General features: G+C 44.7%; 1 protein-coding gene across 3 annotated transcripts in view; it reads left to right on the plus strand.

Moving 5' to 3' along the window:
• The window catches only part of DYNC2H1 (dynein cytoplasmic 2 heavy chain 1), a 1,021,614-nt gene that overhangs the window by 463,689 nt on the left and 533,311 nt on the right, over positions 1-24,614 (plus strand). For 2 of the 3 annotated variants that reach the window (XM_063951545.1, XM_063951543.1), the window contains exons 64-70: positions 2,550-2,570; positions 7,432-7,530; positions 10,170-10,293; positions 12,053-12,216; positions 14,291-14,410; positions 17,970-18,104; positions 20,587-20,730. In XM_063951545.1, the coding sequence (XP_063807615.1) occupies positions 2,550-2,570; positions 7,432-7,530; positions 10,170-10,293; positions 12,053-12,216; positions 14,291-14,410; positions 17,970-18,104; positions 20,587-20,730 (807 nt within the window). The remainder of the gene's footprint in view (positions 1-2,549; positions 2,571-7,431; positions 7,531-10,169; positions 10,294-12,052; positions 12,217-14,290; positions 14,411-17,969; positions 18,105-20,586; positions 20,731-24,614) is intronic. The other variant, XM_063951544.1, reaches the window with a different exon arrangement.

Consider the following 24,614-nt stretch of genomic DNA (forward strand, 5'->3'; position numbering starts at 1 on the left):
AAATCAGCCTGTCCCCCAGGGCCAGGGTGTCTCTCCTGTGGTGGCTGCAGAGTGCTAACCTTCTAGAGGGTCGCCGGTTCGGCATTCAGGACTGTGTTCTGGTGACCACGGATGCGAGCCTCCAAGGATAGGGAGCAGTCACACAAGGAAGAAGCTTCCAGGGACTATGGTCAAGCCAGGAGGCTTGTCTACACATGAACGTACTGGAATTGAGGGCCATATACAATGGCCTGCGTCAAGCGGAGACTCTTCTTCGCGACCTACCGGTTCTGATTCAGTCAGACAACGTCACAGCCGTGGCTCATGTAAACCGCCAAGGCAGAACAAGGAGCAGAGTGGCGATGGCGGAAGCCACCAGGATTCTTCGCTGGGCGAAAAATCATGTAAGTGCTTTGACAGCAGTCTTCATTCCGGGAGTAGACAACTGGGAAGCAGACTTCCTCAGCAGACACGATCTCCATCCAGGAGAGTGGGGACTTCATCAAGAAGTTTTTGCAGAGATAACAAGTCATTGGGGACTTCCTCAAATAGACATGATGGCGCCACGCCTCAACAAGAAGCTTCGGAGGTATTGTGCCAGGTCAAGGGACCCTCAGGCAGTAGCAGTGGACGCCCTGGTGACACCGTGGGTGTTTCAGTCGGTCTATGTTTTCCCTCCTCTTCCACTCATCTCAAAAATATTGAGAATCATAAGACGAAAAAGAGTGCAAACAATACTCATTGTTCCAGATTGGCCTCGCAGGGCCTGGTATTCAGATCTTCAGGAAATGCTCATAGAAGATCCGTGGCCTCTTCCTCTCAGAGAGGACCTGTTGCAACAGGGGCCCTGTCTGTTCCAAGACTTACCGCGGTTGCGTTTGATGGCATGGCGGTTGAACGCCGAATCCTAGCTGGTAAAGGCATTCCGGAAGAAGTCATCCCTACTCTGATAAGGGTTAGGAAGGAGGTGACGGCGAAGCATTATCACCGTATCTGGAGAAAGTATGTATCTTGGTGTGAAGCCAAGAATGCTCCTGCGGAAGATTTCCATCTGGGCCGTTTTATCCACTTTCTGCAGACAGGAGTGGCTATGGGCCTAAAATTAGGCTCCATTAAGGTACAGATTTCGGCCCTATCGATTTTCTTTCAGAAGGAATTGGCTTCTCTCCCAGACTTTTGTAAAGGGAGTGCTGCACATCCAGCCTCCTTTTGTGCCTCCAGTGGCACCATGGGACCTTAACGTGGTGTTACAGTTCCTGAAATCTCACTGGTTTGAGCCTCTTCAAACGGTGGAATTAAAATTTCTCACTTGGAAGGTGGTCATGTTGTTGGCCTTGGCATCTGCAAGGCGGGTGTCTGAATTGGCGGCTTTGTCTCACAAAAGCCCCTATCTGATTTTCCATGTGGATAGAGCAGAATTGCGGACTCGTCCTCAATTTTTGCCTAAGGTGGTTTCATCGTTTCATATGAACCAACCTATTGTGGTGCCGGTGGCTACAGGGGTCTTGGAGGATTCCAATTCCCTTGATGTAGTCAGGGCCTTAAAAATTTACGTAGCCAGGACGGCTCGGGTTAGGAAAACTGAGGCTCTGTTTGTCCTGTCTGCAGCCAACAAGGTTGGCGCTCCTGCTTCTAAGCAGACTATTGCTCGCTGGATCTGGAACACGATTCAGCAGGCTCATTCTACGGCTGGATTGCCGTTACCAAATTCGGTAAGGCCCATTCAACTAGGAAGGTGTGCTCTTCTTGGGCGGCTGCCCGAGGCGTCTCGGCGTTACAGCTTTGCCGAGTGGTGACTTGGTCGGGGTCAAACACTTTTGCAAAGTTCTACAAGTTTGATACCCTGGCTGATGAGGACCTACTGTTTGCTCAATCGGTGCTGCAGAGTCATCCGCACTCTCCCGCCCGGTCTGGAGCTTTGGTATAATCCCCATGGTCCTTACGGAGTCCCCAGCATCCTCTAGGACATAAGAGAAAATAAGATTTTAAACCTACCGGTAAATCTTTTTCTCCTAGTCCGTAGAGGATGCTGGGCGCCCGTCCAGTGCGGACAAATTTCTGCAAGACTTGTATATAGTTTTTGCTTACATAAGGGTTATGTTACAGTTTGGATCAGTCTCGGGCTGATGCTGTTTTGTTTCATGCTGTTAACTAGTTTGTATATTCCATGTTATACGGTGTGGATGGTGTGGGCTGGTATGAATCTTGCCCTTAGATTAACAAAATCCTTTCCTCGTACTGTCCGTCTCCTCTGGGCACAGTTTCTCTAACTGAGGTCTGGAGGAGGGGCATAGAGGGAGGAGCCAGTGCACACCCATTCTAAAGTTCTTTATAGTGCCCATGTCTCCTGCGGAGCCCGTCTATACCCATGGTCCTTACGGAGTCCCCAGCATCCTCTACGGACTAGGAGAAAAAGATTTACCGGTAGGTTTAAAATCTTATTATTACACAATAGTATTTAATATAATTTATTGTGGACATTTATTAATTTTTATATCTGATGTTTTGACCATTGCATTATTTTACTTAATTTTATTTTTTTGGTTTCTTCATTGTCTTCGCTGCATTAGATCTGTTCTTTGAAAGCCTCGGTAAGATATAAAACCAGTTAGGGTGCCTCACTCCTCTCCTTTCGGAAAGTCTTTGGCCTTATCTATGGGAAACACGATTTCCCTTGTTTCCCCATCCTGGGACCTGTTTGTAGAATTAGTGCTAATAACATGTAAATGATTTGCACCAGTGCTTCCTTCGCCGGCTTAGAGGGCTTGTGTGTGTGATTGCTTATTTAGGTATTTCACGCTCTGACCAGATTGCAGCGTATAGGGAAAATACTGTCATCTTGTGAAGCCATATGCTAGAAGCAGACCCCACAGATTTCCTGCTACGCTTGATAGTCTGCCTCTATTCAATAAGCAGTCACACACTGGAAAATTGCATAGTTATGGGTCATACCGTTTTATCATACATTTGTGTATACAGTCTATAAAACCAAATGGTTACAAAATGTTAATAAAAAGTACAAAATTCCCTGTGAGTAAGCTGTCGATGTGGCAGGCTAGTGCAAATCATACGTGGTGTGTCCTTAATCTAGGGTGGGGTCTTACTGCTAAACTAAGCATGTTTTACTTCTTTTTTTACCTACTATTTTACTCTTGTGTTAAGTAACCGATCTTACATCCAAGTTATTTACATTATATTGATTTTTAGATCGGTGAAGAACTTTATTATCTGTCCTGACTGGCACTGAGATTGGGCATGTACCAATTGCCCGGTGGTGTTGGCAGAGCCCGGGTCCGCCTCCCCCCTCCCCTTCACACCAGCCTCCTAACAACTGCCTCTCTCCCACCAAGAATACTCACCTTGATACGGGAAGTGGGTCTTTCCTTCACGGCACCATCTTCCCAGTGATATCTTCGGGAAAATGGCACCGCACCGTTCCAGAGTGTCTGCTCTCTATTGCACATGCGCCATCTTTTCGAATATCACTGGGAAGATAGCGCCAGTCAAGGAGCAGGGATCCGCTTCCTGGAGCAAGCAAGGTAAGAAGCTGTTGCTGTATTTCAGCGATAAAGCCATGATTTAGCAAATTGGGATTTTGCTAATCGACAATTCACAAGGGTATCGCAGGTCATATCGTGACAAGTCATCATTGAACCAAACATCTGCAACATTAGTGGCAGTGGCAAGCTGCCATTTGCAGCCCAACGTCAAGGGACCCTATTTTACTGCAAGTTGTACTCTATCACCCAGACTTTTAAGAACCTGGCAACTGCTATCACATCAGAGTCAAATTGAAAATATGCTTCCTGATTTACATAGTAACATAGTTTCTAAGGATGAAAAAGACAATTTGTCCATTGAGTTTAACCTGTTAAAGCTCACCTGCCAACTAACTCATGGCATTTAAAGGTGAGACATTCATCAACAATACCACTAAGGAAGCAGCTGACACAGGTTTCAAATAAATGAGCTTACACAGGGCTGCATGAGAAAGCTGTGAACACAAAACGGTTAATTCAAAATATAACCCAAATATACACATACAGAAATACTGCACCCTATTCCTAGGAATTGAGAGTCTGAAGACGCACCGAGTGGTATTTCAACTTCTAAAGAAAATAACACATTCGGACGCATGGTTGTACGACAAGGAAGGCCTTTGTTGTGTCATCAGCATAAAGTCTCAGATGTGACTGAGGCAAAGGACAGTAGCAAAGCTGAAACTGCGTGTGACTCAGAATCAGGCCCATAATATGGAAACCATAGCAAAGAGAGCAACATTTCAGTTATTGAAACCCTTTAGTCAGGGTTAATATGTTTTCCTGTATGTGTATTTGTAGTGCCACTTACAAATCCATTGTATTTCTTGTTTGTATCTGCTCCAAGCTAAACTTTGCCAGCCACCCCAGTTGGTAACAGTGCAGATCACAAATTTACTGTGTTTTCAAAATGACACCCAAGTCGCACCACAATGTACAAAATCAATGCACTTGTTTTAAAAATGGTGTTGACGTGAAAACCATTTCAGTTAGCACAAACTCAGTCAGGGTGCTTATAAAAGGGATGTAGTTACTATCCCAGCGGTCAGACCGCTGAGAATGCCAACCGCTGCGCCAAGGCTATTCCCACTCCTGGATGTCCACGACACCCATAGAGTGGGAATAGAACCTTTGGCGAGTGCAGCGAGCCCGCAGGGGGCTTTCTAGCACTCGCCCCGCTGCTGGCATTCTTGCGGCCCGGATCCCGGGTTCGGTATTCTGACCTCCAGGATTCCAACCTCCGGGATTCCATTCCCAACCCTTTATAAAAGGCCACCATTTGGGCCAATGTTGATCGATTTTTGGTCAATGTTTGGCCGATATTTGATCGATTTAACGTTCTAGGTTCTAAATCACCCATTTACTAACAGATCAATGTTTGCGGCTGACCCCAGCATACTGAAATCATTGTGAATGCAGTCGCACCGGGGTGCAATGTTTTTGAATGCAACGTTCACAGATGATATCAGATACACGCCCCGAAAACGTCCATGACATGCCTGTGTTTTCCCAACTACTCCCCCCACAAACGCCATGTTACCACCCACAAACTGTCACTTCCTGTCAATCAAAATGTGTTCTCTTTACAATTAAGCTGAATACATAAGGTGATCGCATTTTACCCTTCGCGCACACGTGCAATGTGTTCACTGCACATGCGCAGTCTGCTGATAATCGCTCACTGCGTGCAGTCTCACATTTGCTATTGGTAATGAATCAGGCCCTTGGAGCCTTAAACACAAAATCGACTTTTAGTATATATACCCCCAAATCAGCTGCAGCACTCTCTGCTCACAGGCATGGCTGAGGCAGACTATTCTGTCCTGTGGGCTGAACAAACGCCACCATTGCACGTTTTGGGGGCGTTTTTATGGCAACATGATAACGAGAATGTAGCATGTGCTGATTCGGACCAATCAGAACGTGTTTGCGATTTTTAACGGTTTTCATCGTAACCACGATTTGCGATTTCAGTTGTGAAAACATCTGATAGGACTGATCTCACACACGAGATAACACAACTAGTAACACCATCGAATGACCATACACAAGCAAACACGAATTGTAGTAATGTGCGATATGCGAATTTCCCCCCTGTGAATGGTCAGACCAGGTGAATTTATACATTTGGCACCAGCATGATTCATGTTATGTGTATAATATACTGAATAGTTATCATCACATTTGTGATTCTGCTTTAGCGAATATTCCTGGTTGTAAATATCCAGACCAGGTGGTTTAACACTTTTACATAATGTATGTGTGGTACGGTTGGGAAATTCCCTGTTGGTATACTGTAAAATAGCCTAGTGTGCACAAATCCTCAGACCCTGCATTGCCCAGAGTGCCAGCTGCAACATAATCCATATTACTGTAGCAGCATTTACCTCACCTTTACCTGTGCAATTAGACTTTATCCAGAAATTAAGATGTTTACTCTCCCCATTAATTTGTACCAGTTTTATATGTAGGAGGTCAGCTTACTATCCCTGAGCCAATGTGAATCATAACTTACTATTTAATTAGGACGCAAGTTATATCATTATTTTGCCACTAAATCCGGTCCATTTGGCAGCCAGACTCTATAGAACTGAATGAGAAATACTTATGATTTAATCCGATGTTATTAAATTATTAATGATTGCTGGAGGCATCGCCTTTTGCTGGAAACAGAGCTGTATACTGGAGGAAGGGTTAGCACATCAGAAACATAGTCAAACGTCAGGAAACAGTCACAAGAGTAAAGTTGTTCCTAAAGGGTCTGAATGCCAGAACCAGTTTAAGTAAGGTGCCCTTACTCCACATAGGCCGGATATCATGCCGGTTGGCAGATTTGGCACTTCGGGGAGTCTGCGGTGACCCACCAAAGTCTCTATCACAGAGTCGGGTGACAGAGCCTAACAGGCCGCAGGTCAAACAGTAGCCTCCAACAATAGTCTCAGACAGTATCCTCCAACAACAGTCCCAGACAGTAGCCTCCAACAATAGTCCCAGACAGTAGCCTCCAACAATAGTCCCAGACAGTAGCCTCCAACAATAGTCCCAGACAGTAGCCTCCAACAGGTTTGAGTAGAGAAAAGCAGCTGTAACATAAAGTCAGTGTGGAGAGCTGGTACATAGGAGAAGACTTGAAAGTTTTCCCAACAGCAGATAGCAACAGACTGCGTATGTCCTTCACCAGCAGCACCAGTTGTAAGGGGTAAGTAAGGCAGTGTGTGGTGCCAGTTACAGCCACCAGAGTGTCAGGCCACAGGGAGGGAAGAGATGCAGGACGGCCACAAGGTACACCCTCCGGACAGTGTTGTAGGAGGAAGCAGGAGCAGCATTGGAATGTGGTGAGGTGGGGTTTGTCACCCAGGATTTCCGCCAGCTGGATGCTTTTGCATCCACATTGCCCACTTGTAATGAGGGTTCTGGAGCCTCAGGTGAAGGAAGACAGTGGCGTGATGTCCATTTTCCCGTTGTTTTGCACATGTGCAGTAGGATGATCACTGGGAAAATGGGCGCCCCACCATTTTCCCGCAGACCTGCACGTGCGCACTTGACTCTGGGACATCGCTAGGGTCTCCTAGTGCCCAGAGTGTGTTGCTCTGCTGACTAGGGAGGAGGGGACCTGGACAGAGACTGCACACGATCCTCATCCTCTCACGATGTGCCCCTGACTGAAGGATTCATTTTACGCAGAGTACCCTGGCCATAGTATGCAACAGCGAATGCACCCTTTGTTCATTTGATGTAATTGTAGTTTCTCATTAGGATTTCTAACATTTATTTCACGGATTTCCATTTTTCCATATTTTTTCGACTGCACTTACTGGGCTAAACTATGCATACAGCTATATGATATGAAAGCTTTGTATATTGCTAATTGAGTACTACTGTATTTACTATTTATTGTTTTGTTTTTATGCAGAGCCAGGTGTGTCCATTTTTAATCGATCCGTCTTCACAAGCAACAGAATGGTTGAAAACACATTTGAAAGACTCTCGCCTGGAAGTTATTAATCAACAGGTATTTCTGGATTGTCTTTGAGTCCTTATCCCTAAATGTTACAGATGACATGCCAGCACTGGGGGCCATATTTGAACACTGAAAAATGCAATAGAGCTGATTTAGATTAGAAGGTAACTCAACCGCAAATGCGTCTGCATTATGCGCTCAGGAGTAAATGCTGCTCGCCACCTGTACGCAGACTTGGCCGCATCGCTCAACGCTTCTAAAAGTAGCAGTCATTGCTATCAGCGCACACTTGCATGGGCCCAATCCTTGGTGCAAGACACCCATCTGAAATGAGACTTACCTGTACGTACGCTCACCTCTGACTAGCCCACAAATCCATCTACATGTCCATGGATCCCTTTTGCAAACACTCCATTGCCTCCCAGTTACAGGTGTGTCCTCAATACGCCATGCAGCGCAAGATGCCTGGCGTGAATGTATTTGCGCTTTTTTAAATGAAAATGCGCCTTAGACACAATGGGACTAAAGGGCCCTACACATTTAGCGATGTCAGCGATTTGGACGATGATCGATCTGAATGATGATCGTTATCGTCCATATTGACTTGCATTGAAAAACAATGGAAAACCAGCGATGAACGACCGCGGGGACCAGCTTCGTTCATCATCGGTACCTCCACACTAAATGATATGAACGATATATCGTTCACATCGCCTGTCAACATCGCTAAGTGTGTAGTGCCCATAAGACCCACCAGGAGACTGTGCAGAGTTGATATGTGACATGTATATCTGTGTGCGAAAAAAGCCGCAGCCGCTGCATCACAGCCATTTATAGATCAATTCAGAGATACATCCGCACACAGATATCCAAGTGTCGCATATCAGATTAATCAGTGCAGTCTTGTGAAGCAGTTTTGTGACATCACAATGTGACTAACTGGGACATGTACTAAGCAGTGATAAAAGTGGAGAAGTGAGCCAGTGGAGAAGTGGCCCATGGCAACCAATCAGCATTGATGTAACATTTATATATGCATACTATAAAAGTAATGTAACATTTATATATGCATACTGATGCATACTATAAAAGTATACAGAGCAGCTGATTGGTTGCCATGGGCCACTTCTACACTGGCTCACTTCTCCACTTTTATCACTGCTTAGTACATATCCCCACATTTGCGCCAGGACGGGATGTTTGGAGCGACTGCTCCATACAGAAGTGTCCTCATTTACTATCATATCAGCTCGACATTTGCTTGGTGGGTTTGCGTGATGTGCAGGACTCTCTTAATAAGGTATCCCAACCTGTGATAAGGTGTCACAAGCTAGTACTGTGTCTATAGAGCTCTGTAGAATACTAGCTTGTGACACTTTATCGCGAGTGGTGATATCTTATGATTATTCTGTAGAGATGAATAAAACAGCAATGCCCTGATTCATTATCCCCTCTCTCCCAAAGCACAGAGCATTTGGAACAAAGGGTAAAAAAATACTTTTCTTGCCATATAAGATTGTGGATGTCTTTAGATTACCAGAGAAGCAGAAGTGTGAATATTTGTCTAGAAATGTTCAGCAGAGCCTGTGGAAATCTGTTCTGCTCTGCATATTCCCATGGCTCGTTCCGAGAATCATTCTTAAGTAACCTGCATTATTGCTTGTTCTGACAAAGTTAAATAGCTTAGATTAAAAGGCAACAGAACGGTGACAACCATTGGCTGAATAATTAGGGAATATGGTAAAACACATTGAGGGTTCTTTATGAGTTTTCACCCAAATCAGTGGCCGCATGTAGCATTTGGGTGGTATTGGTTCTTCCACTTGGACCAGACAGCTTCCCACAAAGTCGTTGTTTTCTTGAAGGAGCATTGCAAGGGGGAGTTGTCATAGCAACTGTCCACTTACTAATGTATTTGATCACATTAATACCATCTTGCAAAACACCATTTATGCCGGAGGACTATGTGAGCCAGAGATTGATTTTTCACGCCCGTTAGATAATCAGTAACAGACTTACAGTAGGGATCTATTTACTAAGCCTTGGATGGAGATAAAGTCCCAGCCAATCAGCTCCTAACTGCCATGCCAAAAGTCTGGGTTTGAAAAATGACAGGAGCTGATTGTCTGGTACTTTATCTCCATCCAGGGTTCAGTAAATAGACCCATTAGATTATAATATACTACTAGTAAGACATTTTCACTGGTGGCCACCCCACTTGAAGGCTTCTTAAGTTATACCCTTCAAAGGATATATTTTACTACTTCTATAATGTCAGTTTGATTTTGTGAAATACGGTATGTCTTCCCAGAAGAGTGCTTTGCAAGAGAGTCCTTTTCCTTTTCGCTATAGGTAACTATTGTATGTAGTTAATGACTCAGGGGAGGACCACTGACATTCCAAGAGTGTATACCCAGTGATCGAATGTGTTACCCTTCAATTATTATTATTTTTTTTATTTTTTTTAAACTTTACTTATCACAGACATCTTCTTACAATACATTGTTTCTCTGCTCAGATCTGAAAATTCAATAAAATCATTTTGGTACATAACATAAACCATAGGAGTTTGCAGACCTTTTCTCCGCCAGCAGTTTTTGATGTATTATTTTCGTGCATGTCGGCAATTTACTGTCTGCTGCCCGGTCAGTAAGCTGGAACTGGGAATGTTGTGTTTTATGTACACGCAGGATGCAAACTTCATTACGGCTCTTGAGCTAGCAGTCCGCTTCGGCAAGACACTTATTATCCAGGAGATGGATGGAGTGGAGCCAGTCCTGTATCCATTACTCAGGAGAGATCTTATTGCTCAGGGTAAGTCATCTGCAATAGGAGCTCACTGTCTGGCACATGCTGTACCCCATTGCTGGAGAGTGCGGTGAATTGTAAAGTGTCACTGGGATGTTTTTGATTAATGACTACAAGCGTGTATTTAGTAACTCTACATCTACATCTATCTTTTTGGAGGCCAGGATATTGTGCCTGGATCAGTATAATTTAGAGACCACAATAACTTATAGTTCCTTTATTCAGTTTCCATTTTTTGGTCATGTATTGCATGCGGGTATGGGTCGTTGGGTCGACACACATTAGGTCGACATGCACTGGGTCGACCACTAAAGGTCAACATGCACTAGGTCGACAGGGTCGTTAGGTCGACATGTGCAAGGTCGACATGTCAAAAGGTCGACATGGGGTTTTTGACTGTTTTTGGTGTCGTTTTCTTCGTACAGTGACGGGGAACCCCAATTAGTGCACCGCGTCCCCTCGCATGGTTCGCTTCGCTTGCCATGCTTCGGGCAAGGTGCCTCGCTGCACTCGGCACAGGTTACCGTTCCCATTAGTAGTCCACGTGGATAGTAAAGTATGAAAAAGGTCAAAAAATGAAAAAAATCGGGACAAACTCATGTCGACCTTTTGACCTGTCGACCTTGCACATGTCGCCCTAATGAACCTGTTGACCTTTAGTGGTCGACCCAATGCATGTCGACCTAATGCATGTCGGCATAACGACCGCAACCCATTGCATGCTTTGTCACCAAACTAACATTTCAGTCAGTCAAACTTACCACCTAACCTGTGATGTCACCACCTACCTGACATCATCCACTTCATTAAATAAAACATGTCTGGTTTTCTCCTGTTTGGCTTAGCTTCGTTTAGGGCGTACTGTAAATTAATGACTAGTGAAGGAAGATCAAGAAATGTAAATTTTCGGCCAACGTTCTACATAGTTCCATGCAACAGTTCCCATTCAATGTATAGACTGTGGGCCTTATCCAGGTTCAGTTGGAAATTAGCAAAATCGCAGATCGGTCGATTATCGCAATTCGAGCGCATTGCATGTGCGCATACTGTGATTTGCGATTTTCCTACGACCAATTTTGCCAGATCGCAGGTTGATTGACAGGCGGCGGGCGTTAGTGGGCTTACACATGGTGTTTGCGGGGATTGGTTGAGAAAGCGCATGGCCGTTTTCGGGGAGTGCATCTGACGTCAGCTGCGATTGCTGCGTCTTAAAACATGGCTCCCGTTGAGATTGCATTCTCATTATTCTGAGTAGCCCTGGGTCAACCGCAAAGTGGTGCTCGAATTTTGTGTTTGGCAGCTGCATTCGCACAATTACGAACAAATCGGTAGGCAGCTCTTTCTGAGCTGAGTGGACTTTTCACATGTTATGTGATTCTCAGCAGTTGCAGTTCCCTCGGAGTGGACACTGTATATTATAAAGTATATTACAATAATTATAAAGCCCTTTTGTGGAGTGGAAAAGGACTGTTCTTCTGGAAATTTACGTGCAGAGGAAGCACCTTTTACACCTTTGTGCCTGTACTACAATCTCTTTCTGAACAGAAATCATAGTTTACACTGTTCCACAAAACGCGGCGCATCGCCTGGCTTACTTCTGCTAAGCTCACCTTACTCCTTGCTAGGAATCTGTAGTAGGGGAATCTGATTGGCTGCTCTGGGGCCCAGCACAGCTGTCCACGTTGCACCATGTTATTACACAGACATCGATGTTTATTCCAGACATGTGAAACTTTATTATAACATTTTGTCTTCGGTTTTACAGGGCCACGATATGTTGTCCAAGTTGGCGAAAAAACCATAGACTACAATGAAGAGTTCCGCTTGTTTCTTGCAACACGCAACCCCAATCCGTTTATACCATCTGACGCTTCGTCAATCGTTACTGAGGTCAATTTTACAACCACAAGAGCTGGGTTGAGAGGACAGGTAATGATATCACTAATGGCAGGAACTTGCTGTTTGCACGCAGAACATTGGGCCTGATTCTGATTTGTAAAGCATTATCTACTGGCAGGGAAGCGGCTGTGCAATACCGTACAAATAAAATGGCAATGCAGCAGGAGGCGTCTGTAGGAAATAGACACCTCCTGCATCTGCGATTCGAGTGCTGCTTCCAAACACACAGTATCGGATCACGGTGGTAATGGTCACTGCCTTTGTCCAGTCTGCATAAGCCGAAGCTCATTTAGCTGTTAGAACTGGTCAGCCAGGTCCAGAGAGTCTGCATCCAATGACCATTGGTGTTTCTATAATGGGTGCAGTGTGTGCGGTGCACACGGGCTCCTGGGTCCAGGGGTGCACACACACTGACCCATATAATTTACTCATCATTCCAGAGACCCGCGGCCACGGTCCCCTAGTGCGGGCATACATCACTTGGAAAATGGCCGCCGTGGCAATTTCCGAGTGATTTGCGCATGCGCACTTGGAGTTGCACATGCTCAGTAGACTCTGAGTCAGAGTGTACTTGCTGCCGGAGAGGAGGAGTCCCGCGGTGGAGGCTGCACGCTGTCCCCTCCTCTCTTAAAACGCCCCTGCCAACAACCCACCAGTGTTTTGTACAACAGCCCCTTTGGCCTCCTCTGGTCCACCCCCAAACACTGCATCATATCATTCATGCAGCAGGTAAGGGGGGGCTGCAAACGAACAAGCTTTTTCTGCATCCAAGTAGTTTGTGATATTAACTGATTTTATCCATTTGAAGATAGACTCGTCATGGTGTGAACAAGATGTACAGTATGTTGCTTAAATAAAGCATGTCTCTCATTGCTGGGAGTGTCCTTCGTACCAAAGGAAGGGAGTCTGAATCTATGTACAAATCTGGAACTTTCCATGAATGAAGCTGTGTCTGCTGCATTGTAGCACTTCATATACAGAATCAGACTCAGCTGCACACAGATGCATATACAACCAGTGCCATCACATCAAGCTTTTTATTGCAATTAAGGCTCTCATTCATGTGAAAGATGTTTGGCACAAGCGAAGCTGCATTGGGACCTGGCGTACCGGGCCGAGATGTTTGGGGCGACTGCAGCAATAGTGTGTGAGGACACATCTGTACTCTCACATTTTTTCAATTAACAAAAATAGCAAAACATTCCTCTCTGTGGAAGGTGACCCATAATTCCTACCCATGTAGACATTAGGATAAAATAAATAGGATATTTGTATATACTTAATTATCAAACCATGTAGTATTCTTCAGTTGGTCCAAGTAGGAGCTATGGAGCAACTTAGTTCTATCATTGTAACATGGTTTATTCCAGGTGCAAATTTACTACATTTATTTCACTTTGCTCACAACTCTGAATCAACCTCCCTACGTCTGTGTGTGTGTGTGTAATGTGTGTGTGTGTGTGTGTGTGTGTGTGTGTATATATATATATATATATATATATATATATATAAAAAATTCCTCCATAGGTACGGCACTCATGGCACAACAAACCAGTTAACACAGCATACTTTTTGACGTTTCAGTTTATAAAATCCTGTTTCCATTGTTATACAAACTGAAACGTTTACAACATGCTGTGTTATCTTGTTTGTAGTGCCCTGAGTGCCGCACCTATGGAGGAACTGTGGACACTATCTGTGATGGCACCGGGTCAGGTACTAAAATTAACTGGAGTGCTGGACCCACGGATCTGTGGGTGTATGTATGTATGCATGTATGTATGTATATATATATATATATATATATATAGCATGTAGTAATTACCTATTCTTGTGCATCTGTATTCCAAAAGATATTTTATTTGAGAAACAACTTACAAGAAGTTATTCTATAGAGAACAGGCGATAATGCTGTGATGTGCTCTTGGGAATTCATAGCCTTGGGGAAAGGAATGCATATGATTATATGTAGTGATTGGAATAAGTCATAATACACTATGTATGACTATTGTAAGTATATTGTATGGTGCGTGAGGAGTTTTCTAAATCATTGTTGTCAACAGCATGGCAATGCACTAACACTTGGAAATATGAATGTATTTAGCTCCTAGCTTTAACCATTCAACATGAAAAACCAGACCTGGAAGAACAGAAGACAAAACTGCTGCAACAAGAGGAAGATAAGAAAATACAGCTGGCTAAGCTTGAAGAATCTCTCCTGGAGGTAAAATATGTAGAAGAGCCTCAATTTACATAAAATGTACACTTCATGTGATTTGTGACAGGCTTTAAAATAGGCCCATGCGTTGCCGCGTATTGTTCTCATATAAGGGATTTCTGTATCTGTAAATGTGGCTATGAAAATGTTAGCATTAAAATTCACATTCCAGAACCGCAGGAGACTGAATGGCACCAGCTTCTTAGGAACAGTTCAGAAATAGCAATGCTAGTATTTTTTATAGAGGTTATTAAGCCGCATTTACAACCTCATACAAATAAACTTTAATCACTGCTAGTATATTGCTGTTGTGTGCCCTTTAACAAAATAGTATTCATCCGGTTGTAGGCACAAAACACATAGCGGCAGGGAAAATAGACTATGGGCTGATTTTATTTATCAATTGTCATTTATTTGCCTTGTTAACTTGAGGTTAGATTTCACGGTGTAGAATTTAATTTCACAATTTGATGAACGCTTTACAACTACTGCAGTATATATAAATAACGTGTGCCAGATTTTATGTTTTCCACCCTACAATTCAATTATTTTTGCCAAGATTGTGGGAGAAATTTAGTTCAAGTTTAGAATTTTTCACAGACCATATGCAAATTCCTGCCGGCGAAATGCGCCGACTGTTGTTGGATAGACAAAGAGTTTCATCCTGATTAAAGTAATCAGAATAATAAATAATCTGCAGCAATGCCTAGGAGAAATGTTTATTTAATTACATGCGTTGTGTCTTACATCAAAAGTGCTAGTGTTACAGGAAATGTATGGATAAATGTGACATACGGGTTCTGCAAGTTCCCTAAGTCTAACATATGCTCCAGCACATTGAACCGCTGTGATCCCCATGCGTTGCTCTTGGAATTTCCTACCTTACTAGCTTACGTATCAATGCTCCTCACAGTGCCCGTGATTCTGGGTTTGATATACAGTATACAGTATAAGCACCAGGTTTTTGTCAAATATATGGCAGATAAACTTAGTTGGATTTTACATTTGATTTAATAGTGGAAAAAAATATGTTTTAATTTGTTTTGTATATTTTATTTTTTAAATAACTTTCTCAATCAATTATCTCATTATTATCTTTCTCAACATCCATTATAACCTTCCTTCCACCCCAATCTCTGCCCGTCTCCCCAACACACACATTCTTGACCCCACCTCATCTATGATCAGCCCCGCTCCCGTTCTGCTGTTCCACGATCCCTCTTTTTGACACCCTCTCTTCCCCGCTGCGGTCCCACCCCCTATTTCTCTAATATGCTTTGGGCAGCAGCGCTCCTCACATTGATTTTAGTTGAAGGCACTAGTTGTCCATGTCTGTATGAATGGCATCACCTAGCAGCATTACTGAGATGTTTTTTGTAGTGTTCTGAGCTTTCTTGATATGGAACCTGTTATCCAGAATCTCTATCAGACAAGTCATTTAGTACAGTGGTAACTTTCAGCAGTTTACCTGAATTTCGTCCCATATTTAGGACAGTGGCTGTAGTAGTGGGCAGCAGTACAAGCCAGATTTATTACCCTAATACGAGAATCCATAGGGCTGATGCAGGTGTTTGTGTGCCTGCAAGGGGTCCCCCTGTGCAGCCCATTGATTTTACGCCAGCCGCTGCAATTATCATTATTATTGCCACATACACCAGCCCGATGGCAGATGTAAGAGATCTTTCAGGGACTGGTTTCCCTCCCCTGTCACACGGAGCTTAAGGTACACGCCCATGGCACGTCTGCAAGTTAGGAGAGTGGTTCCGTGCAATCACATTGTTGCCACCCAATTGCAGCCACAAAAGGCCTAATTCCATGGACAGATAGATCCATCTGAGTAATGTATGATTTGGAATAGGCCTGAGATGCGCCACAATGCATACAGTCACATCTCTGCTTGCGCTTTATGCAAAACCTTGCTATTTGCGTCTGTGCACAAGATCCATTCAACACAGAATCAGACCCTTTAATGAGCATCTACTACGAAGTGTACCTGTTTTGCTGCTGGTACAGTACAACAGAAGCTTCATGTGACCGTTAGATTTTCAGGTTAAGTATTCAATTCAGTGACATGCGACCTTACACAAGGTGCAAGAGTTATACAGTCATGGCTGCCATAAGAAATTGTGGGGCCCAGTACAGGTTAAACATACAAGACCCCCCTCCCACCACCCCACCCCCAGACATCCAAACTGGTGGACCCAGAGGTATAGCATGGAGCCCTGGCACCCAGAGTAAGAACACACTTTGAAGCCCCCCGATGCGAGCAAGCACAATACCAACATGGTGAGGACTGTGGCAGGGTCAGAGACGGGGAGGGGGGGGGGGGGGTAGGAAAGGGGTGGTGGGGCTGAGTAACAAAAGGGGAAAGCTGGTCAAAGGAATACATGGAGAGGTGGTGTCAGAAACACATCGGAGGGAGGGTCAGAGGCACACTTAGATTTGGGATGGGAGCAGAGGTACACTTTGGGAGAGGATGTGTCAGAGGCACATACAAGTTGGGTGATCAGAGGCACAGTTGGAGATGGATGGGAGCAGAGGCACACTTTGGGAGAGGAGGTGTGAGAGGCACATACAAGGTAGGTGGTTAGTTGGAGATGGATGGGAGCATGGGCACACTTTGGGAGAGGAGGTGTGAGAGGCACATACAAGGTAGGTGGTTAGTTGGAGATGGATGGGAGCAGAGGCACACTTTGGGAGAGGAGGTGTGAGAGGCACATACAAGGTAGGTGGTTAGTTGGAGATGGATGGGAGCAGAGGCACACTTTGGGAGAGGAGGTGTGAGAGGCACATACAAGGTAGGTGGTTAGTTGGAGATGGATGGGAGCAGAGGCACACTTTGGGAGAGGAGGTGTCAGAGGCACACTTAGGTAGAGATGTCGGCAGAGTGGTAACTTCTTCGTGTTAGGATGAGCTGACAGAACGTAGTAGGTGGTGGTATCTTTGCTGCATCATCCACCAGCTTCCTATGAGGGTGGCACTGGGTATGCAGCTCCTGTGCCCCATTCTGTAGTACATCCTGTTCTGGCATACATCTGCTGAATAAGCAGACGGGATCATCGGCACGGTGCAGGCCCCCCCCCTGAGCCCAGGCCTGGTACATTAGTACCATCTGTATCCCTGTGATATGTTCAGCCAAATCTGATATGAGCTGATGCTGATCTCCTGGCACTGAAGGGTGTATGTGTGGGCTGATCTTGGTCTGTCCATGTCCCAGTGTATCTTTTGGAATATGCTAACTGCTTGGACAAGGGGGGATGAAGACTTGCATAGAAATCTCCGATTCCCAAGTAAGAATGCACAGATTACATAAGAGATGGCAGCACGTAGAGGCAGCAAGGTCGCATTTCCTCACTGCACTCAGCATTCCCTTTTATACCCTGCATGCATTCTAGTTTATTGTCCGCTCTGAAGTATTTCTGGCATCTGGATGGAATGGAGAATGCTTTTTCCTTACACACATTAAAACTTGATTAATAAATGAATAGAACTGTGAGATGTAAAACCCTGATCTCTGATGTGTATAACAGAAATCTGAAGTCCTGCTTTTTGTCTTTATTACCAGACACTGGCCACATCGCATGGAAACATACTTGACAACAAAGAACTGATTAACTCATTGAATCAGACTAAAGCAAGCAGCGCTCTCATACAGGAATCTCTCAGCGAGTCGCACAGGCTGCAGATCTCTCTGGACCAGGTATCCCCCTTATTGCTCCGTCATCTCGTATAGCTGCTTTATGTACAGAAGGGTTACGTCCAGTGTTTCCACTTTCACATACATTTCCTGGCATCTCTACCTGTTTTTTTCCTTGTCTAATTCCCTGCAAAATTCCTACCAAAGTTTGTATTTAGACTCCTGTAATAAGTACATAACAGAAGAGCCAACAAAACTAACTACAGAAAACTAAATTCTGAATAGGTAATTGTATCCCATTTTAAAAGCATTTCAAGAATCAAATGTCCCTGTGACCAGGAAAAAAATAATAATCCCAAAACGAAACACTATGGGAGGGAATTCAGTTGCCCGCTGTAATTTTCCGTGGGCTTATTGATCCCCTGGGGCTATCCAGTTAGGCCCAATGTCCGCATTTATCAGGGATTTTGTATCAGGACTTGATGAGGTCCTGAAAAAAAAAAATCCCTAATAATCACCCTGTTTTTGAGATCGCAGCAGCAAAAACACATAGTGCATAGTGAGCTGCGCGTGACAAAATAGCGTATGATAGTGGGGAGCATGCATACGCACGCTCTCGCTACCCATACACTATGAATGGGGGAGCTGGCAGCTACGGGAGGCAGCGCTGTGTTGCGGCAATATAAGAGGCCACATCTGTAGTCTTGTGAACTTGTCAGTGATTCTGTGTTCTTGCCCGAAAAGAGGTAATTTGTCAGGTGCTAAAAAGGACTCTTAGTGGATTGGATTGACCTCCCCCCACCCCACACACACACATAAAACTGTGATAAAGTCCCGTTTTTAGCGACCAAACATTTTTCAGGGCTTAATAAATTCCCAGCTGTTGCTTAACATTATCCGTTTTCCCTATACGCTGTGGAAAAACGTGGAAGTGGAAACACTGCTTACGCTCATGTTAATAAGGATCTGAATAGATGTGCGTTTATTTTTCATCTACACTGCTTCATTTCGAATAGACCGGTACAGCAACCTTTATTGCACATTTTGGGGGGCATGCAATTAGCTCAGTTCATTTGTGAGTTAAAGAATTTGCTCCACTGCGTATTCAATTAGGACAGTTTTCGACCGTTTTGAAGGCGTTTTCGCCAATTCCTTTTCACCTTGTATTTTAAGTGAAAAGGCATTGGCGAAAAATGCCTCAAAATCGGCCCGCGTTTTCAACGGAAAACACGTGAATTCGCCAATCCACGTGTTTTCTGCTCCTGCTACATTTTTCGCTTAGGCGAGAATTCAGCCCTGCTATTGCATAGGGCGAAACCCCTGGGCGAAAATTACAGAGGTAATTGCATACCCCCCTTAGTGTCTCCTTATTTGATTGTCACTGGCCAAGATCGTTACTCTTTAATGGAATCATGTATCATTGTGATGCCTAATAGGTGATCTGAGGGGGCAGATGTGAGCCAAAATTCAAAAGTCTGCTTTATTATAGTTTAGGAAGAATTGCTGCTGTGATATATTCTGTATACCGATTTGTAAACTCCTGCAGCCTTACATTAGATGACACTTATATATCATGCACATCGTCGCTGAAATGGATGCAATTGGCTTTACGGGCGTAGTGCTTGTCCCCACTGGCAGCTTTTATCTGCCTTTCCTCCATGCTCTGATTCATCATTTTTAAGTAGTGTGCTCTGTTCCCGGTTATCTCCAGAGAGGTCAGTATGCTGGATGTGCACTTTCATCTGTCCTCTGTTCAGCAGTCAGAAAAGATGGATCAGGACTCAGAAAAGAAGATGCAGTAAAGCGTATACCATGATCCACACTTATTTATGCCCACGAGATGTTAAAGGCTAACTGCAACTTTGGGTCAACGTTTTTGACAAGCTAGAAGTCACTTTGTACCATCCTTACCTAACTGATGGATGTCTATCCCATTCTCCCCTGGGACACCTTCTGTAAAGTGTTTGGGTTTATCATGATATAAGCCCTCTACACTCAAAGGCTCAATGTTTGAGTGGTCCTCAAGCAGAAACATGTCTGCTGTGCTGAATTGCTTCATCAGATCAGACCATGATCCCACCAAGATCACTATTTGTGGTGGGACTTTGAATGTCAGCAAGATACAGTTATCATAGGGCTGTGCTTGTAGCCTACTGCTGCTTTGATCATCCACGGTGAGGGCCTAATATCCCCCTGTACGTCATCATTCCTGATTATGGGTATCCCAGCAGTTCTGGTAAGGTGGAGCAAGGGATGGTGTGGACTTACATCTCTAAACTTGTGATCCAGGTTGGAATCAAGTCTTTAATCTTATCGAAGCTGGGGTTATGCAAAGTGTTTGTTACTTCTTGTGTATTACTATTGTTCTCTTTAATAAACATCCAGGGTGAGTACTGTATATCAGCATTCTAGTAGCCTTGTTCTCCATCTACTGTAATTACTTTACCACAAGGTATTTTCATGTTGTTAGGTTATTTGTCCATTAGATGGCAGTAGAAGCACAACATGTGATTCCTCTTTTTAATATGTCTTTCTATATCCATAGGAGCGGAATGCCTATCTCCCCCTTGCAGAAAGTGCCAGCAAGATGTACTTCATTATCTGTGACTTATCCAAAATTAATAACATGTACCGCTTTAGTTTGGCTGCTTTCCTTCGACTCTTTCAACGAACTTTGCTAAGCAAACAGGTAGGTTTCTGTGCTTGGTTCATTAGAATGGAGTATTGCAACCCCTTAACCCAATACTGAGGAGTCTGATTGCTCCACTGTGAATATCACCATGCTCTCCAATGCCTCTCTGTGCAGTGTGATGCTGAGTATTATTTAGTTTTGGTCATTCATTTGCAGCATAGACTCTTTTGGTGAAAATTTTAATTCCCTGACATTTTCAGTCATATGTGTATGGAGAGCACTACCTTGTGCCAAAGGCACTATTCCACCACTTTCCAAGGTTTGTATTCCCAGTACTGGGACGTAAGTGCTACCCATATAGTGGAAAGAACGCTCAGCCTACTCTCACACACAAATCCACTGTAGCAGGCGTTTGGACCTGTAATGAAGAGTAATGTGTAGGCTGTGCTAAAAAGGAATTGGAAATTCGGAATGTATGGAGGATCCCAATCCCCCTACCCCCTATTTACTTTCATTCCTTTTGTGCTTAGCTTTTCTTCTTGTTTTACTTATATATTGACTCGTTTTCAAGGCATTTTTGTGGGTGAGAAATTTGGAGCCGCTAGGAAAGTTTGTGAATTGCAGGTAACGGAACCGTGAGAATTAAATTAATTGCTTGTTTAAATGTTTTGCTATATTGGATGATTTGGCAACTGCTATGGCTATTAGATTTCACAGGGCTGCTCCTGTAACCTTTACACAAGTGCTATTAATATTTTCTTGAACTCTAATAAGGTGTGTGCATGAGCTCTAGTGTAATGCCGGATTGCAGTGTGCTCGCTGCCTGCACGCAGCCAGTTCTAGAGCCGAAGCAGAAGATATGAGGATGCAGGTATTGAAGTTACTACTTACCAGAGGCCATACTAGACCCAAGGCTTCTAAATGACTATTAGTTACACCAGCCAAAGTACTGTAACTGTCGCTGTGTTTATGGCAATGGTACCTGCCTTCATTTCCTTGAAATTATCAAGACATAACCTTTTTTTAAATTTAATGTGCAAGCTAGCTCATTTACATCTAAGTAGTGTATGAGGATTAGTTTACTCTACTTTACTGTTCCTTAATTTCCTTATAGGTAAAAGGTTTATCGAACAGTTTTTCCAGATTTACTCCTGGAACAAACCATGGGCCTAATTCAGACTTGAGCACTGTGCTGCAAATTTGCAGAGGGCTGCGATCAGATAGCCGCCTCCCAGGGGGAGTGAAAACCATCCCCGTGCAAGTGTGCGAATGTATGTGTACGCCGTGTGAAAACTTCGCCATGTAGCAGACTGCTGCAAATACGTTCGCAACTCACTCACCATCTAATGATTTTTCCAGTCTGTGCAGCCTGTGCGTAGCCCGGGACTTACTCCTACAGTGCGATACACACAGGCTGATCGGGGCCGGAGCTGACGTCACACACCCTCCCTGAAAATGCTTGGGAATGCCTGCGTTTTTACCGACACTCCCAGAAAACGGGCAGTTACCACCCACAAACGTCCGCTTCCTGTCAATCACCTTGCGTACGCCTAGCGATCCAAATTTTTGCACCATTCTGTATCTGTTTGGTATTGCGCCTGAGCATTGCGGTGTATGCGCAGTCATTCGATAATCGTCCGCTGTGCAAATTCGCACAACAGCGATCGGGTCTGAATCGGGCCCTGGTTTCAATGCAAAGTGTGCAAATACATGCATTTGCATGCAGCGAATATACTGTCTGCTTTTAAGTGTATGATTTATTAACAGTAACCTTTATAGCGCACACACATTCTAAAGCACTTTTATAGAGAATATGCAAACACAAGGAGGACATATAAACTCCACACTTATTGGGCTTTGGTGGGAATTGAACTCATGCCTTAGTGTAGTGAACAAATACTGACCAACTTGTTTTTAGAACGAAGTTTACAATGAAGCTAGGACACACACATTTGCAGCTCTAAATTTCTCAGCATGTTTTAAATTATAATTATTTATTATTTCTCTTACGTCCTAGAGGATGCTGGGAACTCCGTAAGGACCATGGGGTATAGAAAGGCTCCGCAGGAGACATGGGCACTATAAAGAACTTTAGATGGGTGTGCACTGGCTCCTCCCTCTATGCCCCTCCTCCAGACCTCGGTTAGATCCTGTGCCCAGAGGAGACTGGGTGCATTACAGGGGAGTTCTCCTGAGTTTCTCTGAAAAATAATTTTGTTAGGTTTTTTATTTTCAGGGAGCACTGCTGGCAACAGGCTCCCTGCATCGTGGGACTGAGGAGAGAGAAGCAGACCTACTTAAATGATAGGCTCTGCTTCTTAGGCTACTGGACACCATTAGCTCCAGAGGGTCGGAACGCAGGTCTCACCCTCGCCGTTCGTCCCAGAGCCGCGCCGCCGTCCTCCTCACAAGCCAGAAGATAGAAACTGGGTGAGTATAAGAAGAAAGAAGACTTCAAAGGTGGCAGAAGACTTCAGATCTTCTCTGAGGTAACGCTGCGCGCCATTGCTCCCACACACACACACTACAGACACGGATGGGTGCAGGGCGCAGGGGTGGCATATGTAAGCTGAGGAGGCAATATATATTATAACCCCCACCAGTATAAAAAAAATTGAGCGGGACCGAAGCGTGCCACTGAGGGGGCGGAGCTTGATCCCACAGCATTAACCAGCGCCATTTTCTCCACAGCACACTGCAGAGAAGCTGGCTCCCCGGACTCTCCCCTGCTGAACATGGTGACACAGGGCAAAAAAGAGGGGAGGGGGGGCACTTGTAAGGCGCAGTGAGTGTATAGATATATACATATAATTATTTCTCTGACGTCCTAGTGGATGCTGGGGACTCCGTAAGGACCATGGGGAATAGCGGCTCCGCAGGAGACTGGGCACAGCTAAGAAAGATTTAGGACTACCTGGTGTGCACTGGCTCCTCCCACTATGACCCTCCTCCAGACCTCAGTTAGAATCCTGTGCCCGGCTGAGCTGGATGCACACTAGGGGCTCTCCTGAGCTCCTAGAGAGAAAGTATATTTTAGGTTTTTTATTTTACAGGGAGATCTGCTGGCAACAGACTCACTGCAGCGTAGGACTAAGGGGAGAAGAAGCGAACCTACCTAACTGGTGGTAGCTTGGGCTTCTTAGGCTACTGGACACCATTAGCTCCAGAGGGTTCGACCGCATGGAACCGGCCATTGATGTTCGGTCCCAGAGCCGCGTTGCCGGCCCCCTTACAGAGCCAGAAGCAAGAAGAGTCCGGAAAATCGGCGGCAGAACACATCAGTCTTCACCAAGGTAGCGCACAGCACTGCAGCTGTGCGCCATTGCTCCTCATACACACTTCACACTCCGGTCACTGAGGGTGCAGGGCGCTGGGGGGGGGCGCCCTGAGCAGCAATAAAAACACCTTGGCTGGCAAATATATCACAATATATAGCCCCAGAGGCTATATATGTGATAAATACCCCTGCCAGAATCCACAAAAAAGCGGTAGAAAAGTCAGCGAAAAAGGGGCGGAGCTATCTCCCTCAGCACACTGGCGCCATTTTCTCTTCACAGTGCAGCTGGAAGACAGCTCCCCAGGCTCTCCCCTGTAGTTTTCAGGCTCAAAGGGTTAAAAAGAGAGGGGGGGCACTAAATTTAGGCGCAATATTGTTTATACAAGCAGCTATTGGGGGAAAATTCACTCAGTTATAGTGTTAATCCCTGCATTATATAGCGCTCTGGTGTGTGCTGGCATACTCTCTCTCTGTCTCCCCAAAGGACTTTGTGGGGTCCTGTCCTCAGTCAGAGCATTCCCTGTGTGTGTGCTGTGTGTCGGTACGGCTGTGTCGACATGTGGGATGAGGAAGGTTACGTGGAGGTGGAGCAGAGGCCGATAAATGGGATGTCGTCCCCTGTGGGGCCGACACCAGAGTGGATGGATAGGTGGAAGGTATTAAC

The sequence above is a fragment of the Pseudophryne corroboree genome, chromosome 2 (genome assembly GCF_028390025.1).
Source record: "Pseudophryne corroboree isolate aPseCor3 chromosome 2, aPseCor3.hap2, whole genome shotgun sequence".
NCBI classification, from domain to species: domain Eukaryota; kingdom Metazoa; phylum Chordata; class Amphibia; order Anura; family Myobatrachidae; genus Pseudophryne; species Pseudophryne corroboree.